We start from the raw sequence: 20,870 nt of genomic DNA, 5'->3' as shown, positions 1-20,870 counted from the left end.
CTTCTTGGATTCACACCAAAACACATACTTTTTCCAAATCCGATGGTAATGTTTAGACGTTACTCCCTTCCTAGCCTGTATCAGGGTAGGAATGACCTTTTTCGGAATGCCCTTCCGAGCTAAGATCTGGCGTTCAACCTCAATGCCGTCAAACGTAGACGCGGTAAATCTTGATAGGCGTACGGCCCCAGTTGTAGAAGGTCCTCGCGAAGAGGAAGAGGCCTCGGATCCACCACAGTAATTCTAGAAGATCCACGTACCAAGCACTTCTTGGTCAGTCCGCAGCAATGAAGATCGCCTGAACTCTTGTTCTTTTTATGAGTTTGAAAAGCCTTGGGATGAGCGGAAGTGGAGGGAACACATAGACTGACTGGTACATCCACGGAGTTACCAGTGCGTCCACCGCCACTGCATGTGGGTCTCTCGACCTGGAACTGTACCTCCGAAGCTTCATGTTGAGGCGAGAGGCCATCATGTGTATCTGAGGTACACCCCATCGGCTTGTCACCTCTGTGAACACCTCCGAGTGGAGGCCCCATTCTCCTGGATGGAGATCGTGGGGGTCATTCCGAGTTGTTCACTAGCAGATTTCGGTCGTAGCACAGCGATCAGGCAAAAAAAGGCACTTCTACGCATGCGTATGAGGCGCAATGAGCACGCGAGTCGTACTATTACAACGAAGGATGTAGTTTCACACAAGGTCTAGCGAAGATTTTCAGTCGCACTGCTGGCCGCAGAGTGATTGACAGGAAGTGGGCGTTTCTGGGTGTCAACTGACCATTTTCAGGGAGTGAACGGAAAAACGCAGGCGTGCCAGATAAAAATGCAGGCGTGGCTGGGGAAACGTAGGCGTGGCTGGCCAAACGCAGGGCGTGTTTGTGATGTCAAAACTGGAACTGAATAGCCTGAAGTGATCGCAAGCGCTGAGTAGGTCTGGAGCTACTCTGAAACTGCCCAAAATTATTTTGTAGCCGCTCTGCGATCCTTTCGTTCGCACTTCTGTTAAGCTAAAATACACTCCCAGAGGGCGGCGGCTTAGCGTTTGCATGGCTGCTAAAAGCAGCTAGCGAGCGAACAACTCGGAATGACCCCCCGTGTCTGCTGAGGAAGTCCGCTTCCCAGTTGTCCACTCCCGGAATGAAGATTGCTGACAGCGCCACCGCGTGCTTTTCTGCCCAGAGGAAGATTCTTGTTACCTCTGACATTGCCGCTCTGCTCTTCGTTCCGTCCTGTCGGTTTATGTAGGACACTGCCGTTACAATGTACGACTGAACCTGAATTGCCTGATCTTGCAGAAGATGTGCCGCTTGTAGGAGGCCGTTGTATATGGCCCTTAGTTCTAGAATGTTTATCGGAAGGATGGATTCCAGACTTGACCACTTTCCTTGGAAGTTTTCCCCTTGGGTGACTGCTTCCCAACCTCTGAGACTTGCATCCGTGGTTAGAAGGATCCAATTCTGAATCCCGAACCTGCGGCCTTTGAGTAGGTAAGAAGTTTGCAGCCACTAGAGCAGTGAAATATTGGCTTTCGGCGATAGGCGTATCCGCTGGTGCATGTGAAGATGAGATCCCGACCATTTGTCTAGGAGATCCAGTTGGACGGACCTCGCATGGAATCTTCCGTAATGTAGAGCCTCGTAGGAGGCTACCATCTTCCCCAAAAGGTGAATGCACTGATGAACCGATACCCGGGTTGGCTTCAGGACCTCCCGGACCATTGATTGGATCACCAACGCTTTCTCCACCAGTAGAAACACCCTTTGCACTTCTGTGTCGAGTATCATCCACAGGAAGGGCATCTCCTTGTCGGCTCCAAATGTGACTTTGGAAGGTTCAGGATCCACCCATGATCCTGGAGTAGTCGAGTTGAGATAGCAATACTCTGCAACATCCTCTCCTTGGAAGATGCTTTTATCAGCAGATCGTCCAGATATGGAATTATGTTCACTCCCTGTCTGCGGAGGAGTAGCATCATCTCTGCCATGACCTTGGTGAACACCCTTGGTGCTGTGGAGAAGCCAAATGGCAGTGCCTGGAACTGATAGTGACAGTCCAGCAGCGCAAATCTGAGATAAGCCTGGTGAGGCGGCCAGATCGGAATGTGAAGGTATGCATCCTTGACATCCAGGGATACTAGGAATTTTATCATTCTCCCGACCTGAGATCACCGCTCTCAGAGACTCCATCTTGAATTTGAATTCCCTCAATTATGGGTTCAATGACTTTAGGTTTAATATCGGCTTTACCGAACTGTCCGGTTTCGGTACCACAAACAGGTTTAAGTTGTGTTGTAGGGGAGGTGGAACTGGAACAATGACATTTGTTTGAACAAATTTTTAATTGGCTTCCTGTAGGATAGCACTTTCTGTCAGCAAAGCTGGTAAGCCAGATTTGAAGAATCTGTGAGGTGGGAGTCCTTGAAACACCAGTCTGTATCCCTGGGCAACAATATCTTTTACCCAGGGGTCTAGGCATGATGATACCCAGACGTGACTGAAAGCTTTTAGTCTCGCACCAACATGCCCAATCTCCAGGCTGGGAGGTTCACCGACATGCTGAAGATTTTGAGGAAGCAGAACCTGGTTTCTGTTCCTCGGCACCTGTTGGTGCAGGTTTTCTGGACTTTCCCCGACCTCCTCTAAAGAAGGTGGGAGGGGGTTTGGATTTTTTTATAAAAACTTTGCGGTCCGAAAGGACTGCATTGTAGGCAAAGGATAAGATTTCCTAGCCGCTGGTGCTGCTGAGGGAAGAAAGGTTGACTTACCCGCAGTTGCCGTGGAGATCCACGCATCCAATGCGTCCCCAAACTGAGCCTGACCTGTGAAGGGTAGGTTCGCCACGCTTTTCTTTGATTCTGCAGAACCAAGTCCATTGGCGTAACCAGAGTCCTCTGCGTGCAAAGACCGCCATAGAAGTAGCCCTTGCATTCAGCATGCCAAGGTCCTTCATGGTTTCCACCATGAAACTTGCAGAATCCTGTATGTGATGCAAAAACAATTCAATGTCACTCCTATCCATAGTGTCTAGGTCCTCTAGTAATGTCCCTGACCACTTTACTATGGCTTTAGAAATCCACGCACAAGCAATAGTGGGCCTTAAAGCTACGTCAGTAGCTGTGTATAGTGATTTGACCATAGTCTCAATCTTGCGTCAGCTGGCTTATTTAAAGCGGTTGAACCAGGGACATGTAAAACCACCTTTTTTGACAACCTAGATACAGAAGCGTCAACTATAGGGGTGTTTCCCCCACTTTTTTTCTATCCTCTTCAGGAAAAGTGAAAGCAATGAGAACTCTTTTTGGGATCTGGAATTTTTTCTCTGGGTTTTCCCAGGATTTTTCAAAGAGTTTAGCTCTTTGGAAGCCGGGAAGGTAAGCGAGGATTACTTACTTTCTGTAAAATAAGATTCCTCTACCTGCTCAGGTACCTTCTCAGTTATATGTAAAATGTCCCTAATGGCTTCAATCATTAGTTGCACCCCCTTAGCAAGTGATGCACCCCACCTCTGCATATCCCCATCACCATCCCCTGTATCAGAGTTGGTATGTGTCACTTGCATTATCTGGGCAAGTGTACGTTTTTGTGGGTATGTAGGGGGGTTCTTAGACGAAAATAAGGGGTAATCCAAAGACGGATGTGGGCGCTGATTAATTCAAAGGTTGGAAAAATATATTAATATTGTTTTTTTATATTTTATATATAATTTTCTGAAAAATACCAATCACCCTTCTGGCTGCCCACAATGGTAGACCTGGGTATCCACCGTACTATACAGAAAAAGAAAAGAAGTGATGTTGGCGCTCGGAGGGGATAATAGTACAACGGCTGCTGGTTTTGTAAATATATAAATTTGTTTATTGGTAAAATAATATTTCTAAAAAATAGACACTGAATGGCTGAATGCCTTTACATTACATGTACACAGTTAAATGAAAAATAAAAAATAAAACATATGAATAAAAATGAAGGACTGTGTCCTAAGCCTCAGAACTTGCTAGTAATTGGACACCAAGCCTATTGTATGTTAGTTTTCTTGCATGCATAAGCCAGCTGTTAATGGCTACAAAGGGTTAATGCATATTGAGCTCAAATTGCAAATTGAAAAGAGAAAGGCTGGTTAGTGCTTGATGGAGCCTGTTAATACTTCACCAGTAAGAGCTGATATACGAAGTGTTCGGTGATATGGCTAGATATCATGTGAGCCGAATCCACGTCTGTCTCATGTCCATAAAGCTTGCTTGGTCCACTGGCTGGCTTAGTGGCCGACCGCTCAGCGGTGGTTCTCTTTGGCAGGGCCTGCTGTTGGTGGTGCAGTGTGCTGTCAGCTGACACTGGGCCAGGGTAGGGACAGAGACAGGGAGTCCAACGTGCAAGTCCTGGGTAGCAGGGGACGCTGTGATGCCGCGTTCCGCGGCTTCCGGGTTCGGGGCTTCCGGCTGCGTTCCACCTGCGTTCCAGTCGTATGGGTCACCTGACGCGTTTCTCCGCCTCCAAAGTGGGCGGTTTCATCAGAGGTATGACGCCTAGGTACAGTAACACAACATCAGCAAAGAATGCTTCAGGAGTGAGATATGGCGCGAGAAATTTGGCTGAGGTGCCTATGTCGTAGGAAAAGACCAACCAGGCAACTGCAAGGGAAGACAGAAGAGAGAAGAAGCAGGAAAGAAAATAAACAAATTAAGGAGAACAAAAAGAAAGAATGAATAATAAATAATAATAAAAAAGAAGAAACAGGAAAATAAAGGGACATACAGAACAAGCCCTCCTTTAAAAGCCCATACACGACCGCCACGCTAATATCACAGACAAAACAGTAACATCCAACAAAAACATGGACGCTTTCCATAGAGCACACCAACCTCCATAAAAAGAACCCTCCCCAGCAATATCAAAGCTGAGGCATTCCAAACACCACAATAGAGATAATACCCAAGTCACATTTGACTATAAAAAACATTCCGGGGTATACAACGTAACCCCCCCCCCCCTTAAGGAGAACCATCATCATACAATATATGCTTACATGTTATCACTGTCATTTAGAAAGGAAAAGGAATATCCAGCAATAAAAAGAATAACATCTCCACAGTTGTGTTTTAAAGATAATATCATTTTGATGTAGCAGAAGAAAGACACTAAAAACTTCTATTATATTTATATCTGTATTTATTAATTATTTTCAATCATACTTTTACCATTTTCTGAACAAAACTTTCATTGCAATGAGGTTTGATATCATGGACATATAACGGAAGAATTTCACATAACTGACAGCTGGACCAACAAATCAACAGAAACTGGACCCTATAAGTGTAGGAAACCCGAAACACATGTCACTAGCCAATCCCTGACGAAGCACGGCATTTGTAGCCGAGTGAAACGCGTTGGACCACGCCCCCTACAACCACCTCAGATCCGGAGATCCTGACCTCCTGGAAGACGCCGGCCGTAAGCTCCACGAGGCTCAGCACTGCAGGTGCCTGCAGCAACACCGCGGCTCCGGGGAAAGAGACGCTCACAATCCACCGCTGCCCAGAGAAGAGACCACCAGTCCCACAGGGGACGAAGACATGTAAGTCCACCCTTTCATTTACCAGCCGCTGACTCAAAAGACTTACAAAGACTTTAATTGCACACACGGACCGGAGAAACAACACAGGACAATATAACAACGGAGTAAAAACGTTCTCATTTAAACGGACTCAGTGCATGCATGGGAAGAATCACTTAACAGAGAACTAAATATAGCAACAGTATCGATTCACATTGTGTTTCAAAGTATCGTGTTCAAATTGTATCCATTTGTACTTGCTGTAAACCTTTCATAACAAACCACAAGGTATCATCAGCTTTTTAAGAGTAAATCAGGGATCAAATCAATCATAAATTATCCAACTGCACTGTACTCCTAACCAATATCAGTATGTGCATTTGCATGCTACCTGCCATAGAGTTTTTAGATTTGTTTTAGAGAAAACTAGCCTCTTAGCAATATTTTTTGCACTACTGGTTGTTTTAACATTGTTTATTTATTCAAAATAAATCATTTTTATATACACAAACACCACCGCAGTTGTTCTTAGCAATAATTAATTTTTGCACTACTGTTGTTTTAACATTATTTATTAAATAAATCAAATTTATATACACAAACACTACCGCAGTTCTTTCACACAAATTCACACTCTATCCAGGAGCGCCAGAGGTTCCACTCCCCCCCCCCCCTTTTTCTGTTATTGCTAAACTGAGGAATACTTGAAAAGAATTCCTACATTGGTAACCTAGGCTGCACGGATAGACCCTCTTCACATATATACACAGAACATTTACTGAGGGAGCGCAGATCACATTCCCATCTGTACAAAGCTGATTCTCTATTGTCCAATCCTGGAGTTACTTTCGTCAACTGACTGCAACATCCAACGAATCCATATCGCAAGGTATAAAGGTAACTTTCTGGGATTACTACCGTATATACTCGAGTATAAATCGACCCGAATATAAGCCGAGGCACCTAATTTTACCACAAAACCCTGGGAAAACTTATTGACTCGAGTATAAGCCTAGGGTGGGAAATGCAGCTCTAGCCGTACACAGCCCTCATAGTGCCAGATATGCCCTCATACTGCTAGATATGCCCCCACAGTGCCAGATATGCCCTCATGCTGCCAGATATGCCCCACAATGCCAGATATGCCCCACAGTGCCAGATATGCCCTCATGCTGCCAGATATGCCACACAGTGCCAGATATGCCCCACAATGCCAGATGTGCCAGATATGCCCCACAGTGCCAGATATGTCCTCATGCTGCCAGATATGCCCCACAGTGCCAGATATGCCCCACAATGCCAGATGTGCCAGATATGCCCCACAGTGCCAGATATGCCCTCATGCTGCCAGATATGCCCTCATGCTGCCAGATATGCCCCACAGTGCCAGATATGCCCCACAGTACCAAATATGCCCTCATGCTGCCAGATATGACCCACAGTGCCAGATGTGCCAGATATACCCCACAGTGCCAGATATGCCCCACAGTGCCAGTTTGAAACTTACCCTCCGTCGCTCCCGCGCTGTCCCGTCGCTCCCGCGCTGTCTTCTGAAGGAGGGACACGGAGAGCACAGCGCGCGGCTCTCCTGTGTCCCTCCTGCGTCTCCGGCGGCAGCGGCGTGTGTGTGTTAAAGGAAGTGCCGGTTTCCGGCACTTCCTTTAACACACACACGCCGCTGCCGCCGGAGACACAGGAGGGACACAGGTGAGCCGCGCGCTGTGCCCTCCGTGTCCCTCCTTTAACACACACACGCCGCTGCCGCCAGAGGGACACAGGAGAGCCGTGCGCTGTGCCCTCCCATGTCTCTCCTAAATACTCACTCGTGTATAAGCCGAAGAGGCTTTTTCAGCACAAAAAAAGGTGCTGAAAAAGTCTGCTTATACTCGAGTATATACGGTAATTCGTCAGTACAACAGTCTCTATCCAGCAAGTAACAGCTCTGTGCTGAGCGCCTTCAATCCAGTGACTTTGTATGATCCAGTCTGTCCCGATTCCACTCCGGCTACCATTGTTATTTGGACTTTGCCTTTCTTCAATAACATCGGTGTTAATATTCCGGATCCAGCTGAGTGAGAACTCCAGTCTGTTCTGGTTCCATTGCAAATGCTATTATATTTGAACTGTGTGTTTCCTCAATGCTATCAGTGTTAATATTCCGGATCCAGCCTGGTGAGCACTCCAGTTCGTTCCATTTCCGTTCGGATGCTATTATATTTGAACTGTTTTTTTCTCCAAAGCTACAGGACCAGTGTTAATATTCCGGATCAAGCCCGGTCAGCACTCCAACCCATTCTGGTTCCATTCCGGATATTGATGTTAATTGAACTGTGTCTTTCAACAATATTATCAGTGTTAAGATTCCGAATCAAGCCCGGTCAGCACTTCAGTCTGTTCTGCTTCTATTTCGGATATTATTGGTATTTGAACTTTGTCTTTTCAGTCCAACCTGGTTCCATTCCTGTCAACATTTCTGTGGTTAACCTGGTATATTTTGTCAGTATACAGTACCTGCAGTGAATCATGGATGTTGTTCTTTAATAAAAAGCTTCATTTATTATACGTACCTCTGGATCGGTCACTGCTAGAACACTGTTCTTTCAAGTACATGCACCATACCTGGTTAAAACCTCCTCAATTCATTTATACTCACTCTGTGTCAGCTCCATCCACAAATGCCTGTCCAAACCAAACCCAAACCTCAGGCGTGACACTTACCTGTGTACTTTAACCTTCAAGTACCAGTTCCCACTCTATGCCGTACACTAATCTAGTACATCCTCAAATAGTAAATACCCAAAAATTCTTTGTATTAGCAAAAATGAAAAAGATAGCAAACAGGACAGTTAGTATAATACTGCACATAAAATAAACACAATTAAAATAATTTTAATACAATCACAATGGCTGGTATCTTTAAAAAAAATACACATTTTCCATGTATTTCAATTGTGGGAAAATCATTATTCAATGACTTCTGAGCAAGCCGCTGAGAACAAGAGGAAGCGAGGAAACATGTTAAGATACATAGCTACAAGGGAGAACACACACTGCCCGGACTAAGCCATTCATAGAGAAAAAGGTATATTGCCCACAGAGTGGACTCTGCAAAGGACTGGAACATCGGTGTGCATCAGCAGTCGGGAGCAATTTCTGTGCAGGGAAACTGGAGGTGGTGGGAGCCATGATCATAGTGCTACACCTGTAAATGGACACTGCCTTACCAGGCTTATTAGAAATCTAAAGGTAACTGGATCACCTGTATTTAGTGAAACTGCCATTAAGAAAACTATTTTCTATGATTGTAAGCACAAAAAACCTTTGCTATTGCTGTCTCTCATCATTGCTATACTAATACAGTTTTTGCTGGGATTGAACTGCGTTGATATACAGTAAAGATATCAACATTGTATTTTGACATTTGCCATATAAGCTCTAAGAGAAATTGGGGCAGATATATTAAGCCTGGAGAAGGCATAAAGAAGTGATAAAGCGGTGATAAGTGCCAGGTGATAACGCACCAGCCAATCAGTTCATAACTGTCAATTTACATATTGGAGCTGGTTCGCCGTGCACTTATCACTGCTTTATCACTTCTTTATGCCTTCTCCAGGCTTAATACATATGACCCAATGTTACTATCCTAGAAAAAAGCAATTGGCTGCTTTCTATTGAGAAGGATAACTGCTTGAGACTTCTAACAACTGCGGCTACATTTGTTGTTTAAAGGCTTATGCAAACCATCTTTAACTAACAAAAGGACATGAGTGGATGTAATTATTTAAATCTTTTGGTACTATATTTAAGATTGGTAGCATTGAGAAATTAGTTTAGCAGTTGACTGAATAACAATTTCCCCACAATTGAAATACATGGAAAGTGTGTTATTATAATGTGTCTTTTTTAAAGATACCGGCCATTGTGATTGTATTAAAATTATTTTAATTGTGTTTATTTAATGTGTAGCTGTAAGGTAAAGCGCTGTTTGCAAATTTTTTTTGTTTTTGCTATACAAAAAAGAGCTGAGTATTCCTTATAAACAGCTGCATAGGGAAAGTATTTAAAACATAAGATCAGCGCTCACTTAGTTGTCAATTTCTTCGTATTAGACCTTATTTGTGTATCCTGTATTCATCCTTTGTTAATCGCATTAACCCTTGATAAGCCTTTATTACCCAGTATAGTAATAAATAAGCCTACTTGCTAAGTGCAGCGCTTATGCTCTCAGTGAGAACTGGGAACCCTCCCCTCAGATCTCCATAGTTATTGCACCAACAGTTATGGAGCTCAGAGTTAAGGGGTCCCAGAGATGTACTTTCATCTCCTATGAAGGCCCCTGCTCTTGTAATCATGTGCCAGAACAACATATATCAAATTAACTCCTGTTTGTGCTTTAAAGTAATAGACTGAAATGCCCGCTTGTAGCATACAGATGTCTAGTGTGTAAAGACGCAAACCTCTGGCACAACATCAAAACATGCAGCTGCCCTAAGGTAGGAGCAAGTTCTCCATCTGAGTATGGCCTCCTATGTGAGTGGCATCTCTGTACACAACGCTTTCAGAAACATGTCTGTGACACTCCCATAATACATTATCTCGGCCTCCGTCACCACCCAGTGACACCTCATACACTGCATATACAGTCCTTCCTGAGTGCACCTGAATTATGGATGGTAGACATATTTAGTAGCTCACATGCTGCAGGATGATAAGTGGAAATATGAGAAGGTGTTGGAATAGTTGGATGAACATACAGTAGCTGGTGAAAAATGTTAAAGTGGAAGAAATAATCTACATGGATTATGGGTACTGCATGGGGGCAGATGGGCTGATTCAGATGTGGTTGCAATGCAGAAGCAGCAGTGATTCTTTTCAGTGGCAAAGATGCAAGACAATGCAAGTGTAGCAGCCACCCATAAGTGAAATGAGACACCCACGGAAGCCATTGCAACATTCTCAGCAACTGCGACACAGATGTGAGGAACATTGACTCCCATAGTCACGGAGGATGGCCATAGGAGCTGGTACGCTAGTGCCATGTTTTATGCGCATGAGACTGCACTTGCAGACACTCCCCGAAAATGGTCATGACACACCTGCGTTTTTGCACACTCCCCATTACCTCCCTCAAATGGTCTCTTTCTGTCAATCACTCGGTAACTAATTCATGCACACAGTGGCAAAGACACATGCACAGTCTACCGATAATCGCTCAGTTGCAACACCATCAACAGTGCAACCTCATTTGAATCAGGACCAGAGTTTGGGGAGATGTTGTCAACAGCTAGAGGGAGGCTGTGGGTAAAGCAGTAGGCTGGGTGAGAAAAAGGATTTAGGAGGATAAGTGCTTATAAGAAGGTACTTCTATCGTGTTTTGGCTAGAGAGTGAGCAAAGTGAGAGAACAGAGGTAGGTAAGAAGGACCGTGTGCAGTAAGTAAGGAATGCATGGATAGAGCTGAAATGTCAGAGTGAGGGAAGGTGGACATGACTGGGAGGAGGCTGGATTATGGATGGGTGGTAATAAGAAAATATATTATATAAATTAAGAGAGTAATCTGCACAGAGTGACGGGACAAAAGCAGTTGTACAGAATATTCACCATAAAGTCCAGAGATGGTGTCCATGAGGAATAGCAGAAATTGTGCACCATGTATATTTGGGTGCCACAAGCGCAATAATTAATGGACCCAAGGAACAATAGAATTGCTCAGTCAGAACATTTGAATTCCCCCTTATAAATACAGTGCCAATTCTACTTATTATTTGGGAACTCAATTCATTGGGTATCTGTTTTACTTAACAGTATTATGGGAGACATGTGACTGTCTAATCTCCAGAAGAGAACTTCCCTAAAATGCTACATTTCTGTTAATGTTAAAAGAAAAAAAATGTTACTTGCCTTCTGCAGAACACAAATTGCTAATGATTAATAGAGATTTGTTAATAATATGAAAGCTGATAGTTTTGTAATTCATGTCTGTTACTTAGTATTTGGCTACTTAATTCTTGCACCAGCTGGGAAAATGTGTAAACTGAGGTACTGTATGAGTTGAGAAGGAATGTTGGTTTTATTTTCTGCAGTGCAGGCCAAGTACCTACTGTATATACCTTCTACATAGTTCCAAGTGCTTCTGTAACCCATAAATTAATTATTGTCAGGTCAGACTGAAGAGAGGTATCCGACGAGCTGATCAGAGCTGGAGAAGTTGAGGCCTCAGGAGAGAGGAGGCGAGTAGGAAGAATATAGTTCCTTCTCATGGACCACTAAGGCTTTCCAAGGATTATGGATGGCCTGGACAAGGTGCCGCATTTGTAACAGCGGGAGAACTAGTCTCTGGAAAACTGAATTAAAAACACGGACTGCTGAAGACCGGATACTGTGACTTGAAAACACGGACACTAGAAGACTGAGAGCCTAATTCAGAGTTGATTGCAGCTTCAAATTTGTTAGCAGATGGGCAAAACCATGTGCACTGCAGGTGGGGCAGATGTAACATGTGCAGAGAGAGAGTTAAATTTGGGTGGGGTGTGTTCAAACTGAAATCTAAATTGTAGTGTAAAAATAAAACAGCCAGTATTTACCCTGCACAGAAACAAAATAACCCAGCAAAATCTAACTCTCTCTGCAAATGTTATATCTGCCACACCTGCAGTGCACATGGTTTTGCCCAACTGCTAACAAATTTGCTGCTGCGATCAACTTTGAATTATCCCCTGAATACTGAATAACTGTAGCTTGAGAACACGTACTGCTAAAGACTTGGTACTGGAAGATGTGATTTGAAAACACAAACTGCAGAAGCTGGGTAGCTGTAAAGGAAACCGATAGAGCCACCAATAACACTGGAGGCTCCAAAAGCACCTGCCCGGTATGTAGAAGGCTACCGGAAAGCAGTGCTGACCCAATGCTCAGTTCCTGTGTCAGCAGGGAGCAAAGCAAGCACTGGTGAGATGGGCAGAAAGCCTCCGGGAGACACAGAACAGAGAGCGATAACAGGAACACCTGCTGAGACACTTGCCTAAGAACAGCAATGTAAAGCACTGGCAGCGTTTAACCCATGCCCAAACCCTTGTAAAAGGGATAAAGAACCAGGATTGGCTGATAACCCAAGGTGAGCTGCCATAGTTCATACTTGCCTACCTGACCCTCTCCATGAGGGAGAAAATGCTCTGTTCCTGGACTTTCCTGGTAATGTATGATTGCCATCACCTGTGGTGAGCTAGCTAATTGATAAGAAAGGTGTTTCACCACAGGTGATGGCAATCATACATTACCAGGAAAGTCCAGGAACAGAGCATTTTCTCCCTCATGGAGAGGGTCAGGTAGGCAAGTATGCCATAGTTTGGTCTCCAACATGGCGACACCCTGCATTGCAGGCACATGGAGAAGTTCTTACCTGCATGCCCTTGCCCCCGATCCCAGAGCTCCAGAGCCCACGCCTGCAGCTTCCACCAGCCCCTCTGTGCCTCTCACCGCGAGTTTAACCTGGCTGCCTGTCGCCTCAACACTCGAGCAGACAGGCGGTAAGTAAGTCCCCGGACCCTGACCGTTTTATGATGTTAGCCTTTTTGTAATGTAACAATGCACTAGTGTAAATTGCGTGAGGCATAAGCTGGGATGTATGTATTTACATGGAGGTGGACCACAAGGAGGACCTGTACATGTGATAACTAACATGCACCGCTGATCTTCTACTGTTGTTTTTTCTTTGCATATGGCTTGTGTGACCTGTAGATATCTTAATAACAAGTCTGTACTACTTTTTTCTTTTCATGAATCCTACCAATTTAAACGAAGGCAGAAAATATGCAAATGAAAACCTATAAATATCTACACAATTACTGCAGCAGAATGTGTCACTTAGCTCAATCACAGTGCATAAATGCTGTAATTATATAACCATGGGCTGGCTGCATACATTTCCTTCACATTAGTTCTAAGTATTTGATGGGTGCTATTATTTATGTTTAACGCACAGCGATTCAAGTCATTTAAAGATAAAACGTTATCTGATTTCATCTCCAACTCTGTTTATTTCCCTCATACAGCTGACCTTTGCAACTGACTCCTAATATAGAACATCACACAGGGATTACCACATGGCAGAAGTACAACTGATCTCTCTAATCGTGTAGCACATCATATAAGCTGATCAGAGCTATGCTATGTACTATAAAAATTCCATGATGGAAGCAAGTAAACACTGACTTGGGTAGCTCAATCAATTTATTCTTTCAATTTTGTTTTTTGAAGTAGCATTTTGTTATAGATATAAAAACAAGCACACTAAATTACTTACACACCAACAGGCATCAAATGAAGACACAATGCAAAAAATATGTCTAGAGATGGCATTAAAGAGGTCCAACTGGCCACTATAAGGCTATATGTGACCTTCTATGCAATTTACATGGCTACTAACTACTCTGAAAGCATTCAAAGGCTTTTTATCATAGTTAAGTACAGCAAGTAACCCAGCACATGATAGAAATTAGGATACTAAAGGCATACAGTATATAATTGCTGTTCTCAAGAAAAAACATGATATAGACACAGATACTTCAGCTGCAGCATGTCCTATCGTAATCTCTATTTAACCACTTATCTGGCATAGTCGCATCATTTGTGCCCACACAAGTAAGTATATTATCTGATCTGGTCTCAAACTATGTAACCAGTCAGAAACATAACATGGCCGGCTGCCGGAAGATAATCTTCCTGCAAAGGTCACTCACACAGGAACCTCCTGGTCTCTTTTCCTCCCTGCAACCTTCCGCAGTGTCGGTCAGCATGGTAGGACCTTCCACCCAGTGGCTGTACAGAGGAGCAGCCCCCAGGAAACATAAATTAATCCCCACACCCCACATGCACCTGGCGGCTGCTCAGACGGGTAGCCACCAAGGAATTTAAAGATGTTTTCTGAAGTTCCGATGGTGGTTATCTGGGTTTGAAAAAACAATTTTTTACAAATATGAAAAAAGTTTTGTCTGTTTTTTTCAATAAAAACTACATTTTTAGCAGTTCTTGGAAAAAAATGGTCAGTTAAGTGACTTTTATTTCAGGTGTCTATAATAAGGGACATAAAGAAGCACATTTTGGAGTGAATTAAACTGATGACAAAAAATTTAGCTTGAAAAAAAAGGGACTTTACAGCGATTTGTTGTCCGATGGTGTTGTCAAACAATTCAACAGCGGCATTATTTTTCATGTGAAAAACACAGGATCTGGGGTAAGTTCCCAGATCCATATGTTTTCACAGCTGCGGCCGTGGAAACAGGTCAGTTATCAGGGACTTTTTTTTCCTGCCTCCAGGCAGGTGGAAAATAATCCCAACTACTGCTAATTGAATAAGACCCCAGGGATCAATTAGCCACGGTAATTCACCATGGCTAATTAAATATCCCCTTACTGTTTAATATTTTAAGTCTTAGGGGCTAATTCAGACCTGATTGCTGCTGTTTTCGCACAGCGGGCGATCAGGTCTGAACTGCGCATGCACCACAATACACAGGCGTGATGGACCGCAGCAACGGGGGTCGCCGGCCAGCGACGGGATGGTGTGAAAAATCGCAAGGTGGCAACTGACCGTTTTCAAAGAGTGACCAGAAAGATGCAGGAGGGGCCAGGCGTTTGGAGGGAGGGTTTCTGACGTCAGCTCCGGCCCCGATCATCGCACTGGAAGAGTAAGTCCCGGGCTGCGCAGAGACTGCACAAAATTAGTTTGTGCAGCTCTGCTATACATACGAATGCACACTTGCACAGTGAATTCCCCCTCCCTGATCACAGGGATGCAAAAAACGTACCCTAGTGATCATGTCCGAATTACCCCCTTAGTTGGTCAGAAGTGTGAAAATGAGGTTGCCAAATTAAATCTCAGGGGTTTATGGTCTAATATACAGTACGTAGAGCTGTAATACTCAATTGATGTGTCATATATAATATTGAACAGAGCTACAGTAACTTTGTTTTGACATTGGGAGAAGGTGAAGTGAAATAGGATGTGTGGTAATAATATCAGGTAGGAGGATTCTATATGGAGGACATGCTTATAAATTGAAAATCAAAGCAGATACAGTAATTTACACTTCCCAGATGAGAACTCATTTTAAAACCATTTTAATTTTTTAAAGCAAAGATATTTCTTTATTTACCATTAAGATAATCCTTTAAATGTGAAATTATAAAGCAGGCCAGCACAGATAAATGCATTTAGAACGGAAGGCAGTCAATTTACTGGCTGTTGGAATCCCGGCTGTTAGGATACCGACAGCGGATTTCTGACACCCGGTGAAACACCGGCGGTCGGAAACCCGACTGCTGGCTGGAATCCCCACTTCAGTCTCATTTCTGTCCACATTTTACAAGCACAGAAGTTGTCCTACATGTCTACGATCCATGAAATGGATCAGTTCTGTGCGTCTACATGGTTGCCGCCCAGTTACACACAGAAAGGCCCAACTCACTGAAATACAGCTCCATCGACGGTTAAATCAAACAATGGGCCTAATTCTGATCTGACCGCAGCCGAAAATTTGATAGCTAATGGGCAAAACCATGTGCAGTGCAGGGCAGGCAGATATAACATGTGCAAAGAAAGTTAGATTTGGGTGGGATGTGTTCAAACTGAAATCTAAATTGCAGTGTAAAAATAAAGCAGCCAGTATTTACCCTACACAGAAACAAAATAACCCACCCAAATCTAACTCTCTCTGCACATGTTATATCTGCCTCCCCTGCAGTGCACATGGTTTTCCCCATTAGCCAACAAATTTGCTGCTGCGATCAGATCTGAATTAGGCCCAAAGGCCAATTGACAACTTTATCCATGTGTGTACGCCTCATCCGGCGCTTGCTCAATTTCTTTCTACATCACATATGCAGTCTGCATATATTCATGAGATGTGTCTTCATTTTCATTCAGGCTCTGTGTCCAAAAAGCAGGTCAAAAATATACCTAAAAAATATACATTCGTCCAAGCCTGCAGTTTGCAGTGCTGGTTGACTTTCAAGATTAATTCAGCACTGCATGGAAAACCTAAGAAAACAGTAGTATACAGTATGTGCCAGGTTGCTGCTAGCTGATAATAAAAAGCATTTAACTTAACCCTGTAGTGCCTGATCAGCACAAGAGGAACTGCAGAGTATCTTGACAGACGGAAGGATGCCAAGAAAGTGATCAGACGTGCACAGCCAGAAGCTGAGAAGTAGCTCAGTCAGTAGATAAAGGGGGCAAAACTTTTTTAAAGTACCGTATATACTCTAGTATAAGCCGACTTTTTCAGCACCTTTTTTTGTGCTGAAAAAGCCTCTTCGGCTTATACACGAGTGAGTATTTAGGAGGGACATGGGAGGGCACAGCGCGCAGCTCTCCTGTGTCCCTCCGGCGGCAGCGGCGTGTGTGTGTTAAAGGAGGGACACGGAGGGCACAGCGCGCGGCTCTCCTGTGTCCCTCCTGTGTCTCCGGCGGCAGCGGCGTGTGTTAAAGGAAGTGCCGGAAACCGGCACTTCCTTTAACACACACACGCCGCCGGAGACGCAGGAGGGACACAGGAGAGCCGCGCGCTGTGCTCTCCGTGTCCCTCCTTCAGAAGACAGCGCGGGAGCGACGGGACAGCGCGGGAGCGACGGAGAGTAAGTAACAAACTGGCACTGTGGGGCATATCTGGCACTGTGGGGCATATCTGGCACTGTGGGGTATATCTGGCACTATGGGGCATATCTGGCAGCATGAGGGCATATTTGGCACTGTGGGTCATATCTGGCACATCTGGCACTGTGGGGCATATCTGGCACTGTGGGGCATATCTGGCAGCATGAGGGCATATCTGGCACTGTGGGGCATATCTGGCACTGTGGGGTATATCTGGCACATCTGGCACTGTGGGGCATATCTGGCAGCATGAGGGCATATTTGGCACATCTGACACTGTGGGGCATATCTGGCACTGTGGGGCATATCTGGCACATCTGGCACTGTGGGGCATATCTGGCAGCATGAGGGCATATCTGGCACTGTGGGGCATATCTGGCAGCATGATGGCATATCTGGCACTGTGGGGCATATCTGGCACATCTGGCATTGTGGGGCATATCTGTCAGCATGAGGGCATATCTGGCACTGTGGGGCATATCTGGCAGCATGAGGGCATATCTGGCACTGTGGGGCATATCTGGCACATCTGGCATTGTGGGGCATATCTGGCAGCATGAGGGCATATCTGGCACTGTGGAGCATATCTGGCAGCATGAGGGCATATCTGGCACTGTGGGGCATATCTGGCACATCTGGCATTGTGGGGCATATCTGGCAGCATGAGGGCATATCTGGCACTGTGGGGGCATATCTGGCAGTATGAGGGCATATCTGGCACTATGAGGGCTGTGTACGGCTAGAGCTGCATTTCCCACCCTAGGCTTATACTCGAGTCAATAAGTTTTCCCAGGTTTTTGTGGTAAAATGAGGTGCCTCGGCTTATATTCGGGTCGACTTATACTCGAGTATATACGGTATATAAGTTAAAGGAAAAAATCAAATGGAGAAATAATAAGACTTAAGACAGAGAGTGAGCATTGGTGGAGGGAGACAAGGCAATAGCAGATCACCTAAATTATTATTTTTGCTCAGTATTTACTACAGAAGAAGGGGAAGGACATTTATAAAAAATCAGGTAGATGAAAGTACAATTACAGAGGAGAAGGTCCTAACAGAACTTTCAAAACTAAAAGTGGATAAATCAACGGGGCCAGATAGGATACACCCAAGGATACTCAAAGAGCTAAAAGATGTGCTGGTTACACCTTTAACAGAATTATTTAACCAGTCACGAAATACAGGTGCCATTCCAGAGAACTGGAAAAGAGCAAATGTAGTTCCACTGTGCAAAAGTGGAAGCAAGGAAGAAGCAAGTAACTACAGACCAGTAAGCCTTACATCAGTATTAGGGAAAGTAATGGAAACCCTATTAAAAAAAAGAGTTGTGGAATATCTTCTTTTTTTTTTTTAAACATAATTTTTATTAGTAGGATCACAGAAGCAAACAGAGACCAACATATGGTAGTCATAACATAATACATTATAAATACATTTTTAACAGTCAGTACTTATAGAGAAAACCAAAGATATGATCCATTTTTAACCCACAGATCAGGTAATAAAAGATAGAAAATAGAAAGAATGGCAGTCAGTAGAGGGTCCAACTGACTGAGATTGAAGAGTAAAATAGGGAGAGAAAAAAAGAGAAGAGAGAAAGGAAGAGACAGAAGAACAGAATAGGGTAGAATAGAGTCCCCGGGAGAGATCCATCAAATATAGCACAGCGCATTACTAGTTGAAATGCGAAGGGGCATGTTGGTTAGTCAGCCATGGACTCCATATTTTATCAAATGACTTAGAGGAGCAATTTATGATACTAGTAATGTAGTCCATGCGGTAAACATACCAGATGCGAGAAATTATAGACTGTATGGAGGGCGGAGCAGGGTTTTTCCAGTCTACAGCTAACTGACATGTCATTGCAGAGACTACAAGGCGCAACAGTTTATTTTGAAATTTTGTCAGCGTTGGCAGGTTCAGGGGAAGGAGAATATATTTGGGGTCATAAGGAATAGGAATCTGAAATAAGCTAGAAAGATTAATCACATCTCTCCAGATATTGTCTATTTTAGGGCATGACCACCATATATGTAGAAAAGAGCCCTCCGCGCCACATCCCCTCCAACATCTATCTGATGTATCAGGGTACATTCTGCTCAATCGAGATGGTACATAATACCATCTATATAATAATTTATAAACGTTCTCCTTGATTCTAACGCAGATGGAGCTAGATGCCACGTTATCCCAGGTGTCAGACCATTCCTCAGCATCTAAAGCCGAGCCCAAGTCCAGTTCCCAAGCTCTCTTGTGAGGATCACGCTAGGTAGGTGGTTCCTCATTGAGAGTGGAATATAAGATGGAGATTAAACCCTTGGTTGAGTGACGTCTGAAATATACTGTCTCAAACGTAGTCAAGTGTCTGCTAGAGAGGACGTGGCTCAATGAGGAATGAAAGTGCCTAAGTTGTAAAAATTGATAAAAATATCTGGAGGGAATATCAGTATCTTCTTGAACCTGGGAACATTGAGGAAAACTAGAGTCCCTAGTGATATCATTCAGATATAAAATAACTCTATCCTGTCAAGGGGCAAATAATGACTTACAGTTGTGCTCATAACTTTACATACCCTAGCAGAATTTGTGATTTTATGGCCATTTGTCAGAGAATATGAATGATAACTCACAAACTTTTCTCTTTCACTCATGGTTAGTGGTTGGGTGAAGCTATTTATTGTCAAACAACTGTGTTTACTCTTTTTAAATCATAATGACAACAGAAACTACCCAAATGACCCTGATCAAAAGTTTACATACCCTGGAGATTTTGGCCTGATAACATGCACACAAGTTGACACAAACGGGTTTAAATGGCTACTAAAGGTAACCATCCTCACCTGTGATCTGTTTGCTTGTAATCAGTGTGTGTGTATAAAAGGTCAGTGAGTTTCTGGACTCCTGAAAGACCCTTGCATCTTTCATCCAGTGCTGCACTGACGTGTCTGGATTCTGAGTCATGGGGAAAGCAAAATAATTGTCAAAGGATCTGCGGGAAAAGGTAATTGAACTGTATAAAACAGGAAAGGGATAGAAAAAGATATCCAAGCAATTGAGAATGCCAATCAGCAGTGTTCAAACGCTAATTAAGAAGTGGAAAATGAGGGATTCTGTGAAACCAAATCACGGACAGGTAGACCAACAAAAATTCAGCCACAACTGCCAGGAAAATTGTTCGGGGTGCAAAGAAAAATCCACAAATAACTTCAGGTGAAATACAGGACTCTCTGAAAAAAAGTGGTGTGGTTGTTTCAAGATGCACAATAAGGAGGCATTTAAAGAAAAATGGGCTGCATGGTCGAGTCGCCAGAAGAAAGCTATTACTAAGCAAATGCCACAAAGCATCCGCTTACAATACTCCAAACAGCAGAGACAAGACTCAATACTTCTGGAACAAAGTCATTTGGAGTGATTAGACCACAATTTAACTTTTTGGCCACAACCATAAACGTTACATTTGGAGAGGAGTCAACAAGGCCTATGATGAAAGGTACACCATTCCTACTGTGAAACAAGGAGGTGGATCGCTGATGTTTTGGGGATGTGTGAGCTACAAAGGCACTGGAAACTTGATCAAAATTGATGGCAAGATGAATGCAGCATGTTATCAGAAAATACTGGAGGAAAATTTGCACTCATCAGCCCGGAAGCTGCGCATGGGACGTACT

At 43.9% G+C, this 20,870-nt stretch overlaps 1 protein-coding gene across 2 annotated transcripts in view; it reads right to left on the bottom strand.

Annotated features, from left to right (window-relative positions):
• Positions 1 to 20,870, bottom strand: part of AKAP7 (A-kinase anchoring protein 7) — a 548,135-nt gene that overhangs the window by 236,551 nt on the left and 290,714 nt on the right. The window contains exon 8 of one of the 2 annotated variants that reach the window (XM_063917298.1): positions 3,868 to 4,627. The exons of the other annotated variant lie outside the window; for it this stretch is intronic. Coding sequence (XP_063773368.1) covers positions 4,467 to 4,627 — 161 coding nt within the window. The 3' untranslated portion in view covers positions 3,868 to 4,466. Of the gene's footprint in view, positions 1 to 3,867; positions 4,628 to 20,870 lie in introns of those variants that run through there. 2 annotated transcript variants of the gene reach the window in all.

Source organism: Pseudophryne corroboree, chromosome 4 (assembly GCF_028390025.1).
Source record: "Pseudophryne corroboree isolate aPseCor3 chromosome 4, aPseCor3.hap2, whole genome shotgun sequence".
NCBI lineage: Eukaryota > Metazoa > Chordata > Amphibia > Anura > Myobatrachidae > Pseudophryne > Pseudophryne corroboree.
Note: the sequence above shows the minus strand (reverse complement) of the source record. Positions and strands in the feature narration are given on the sequence as shown.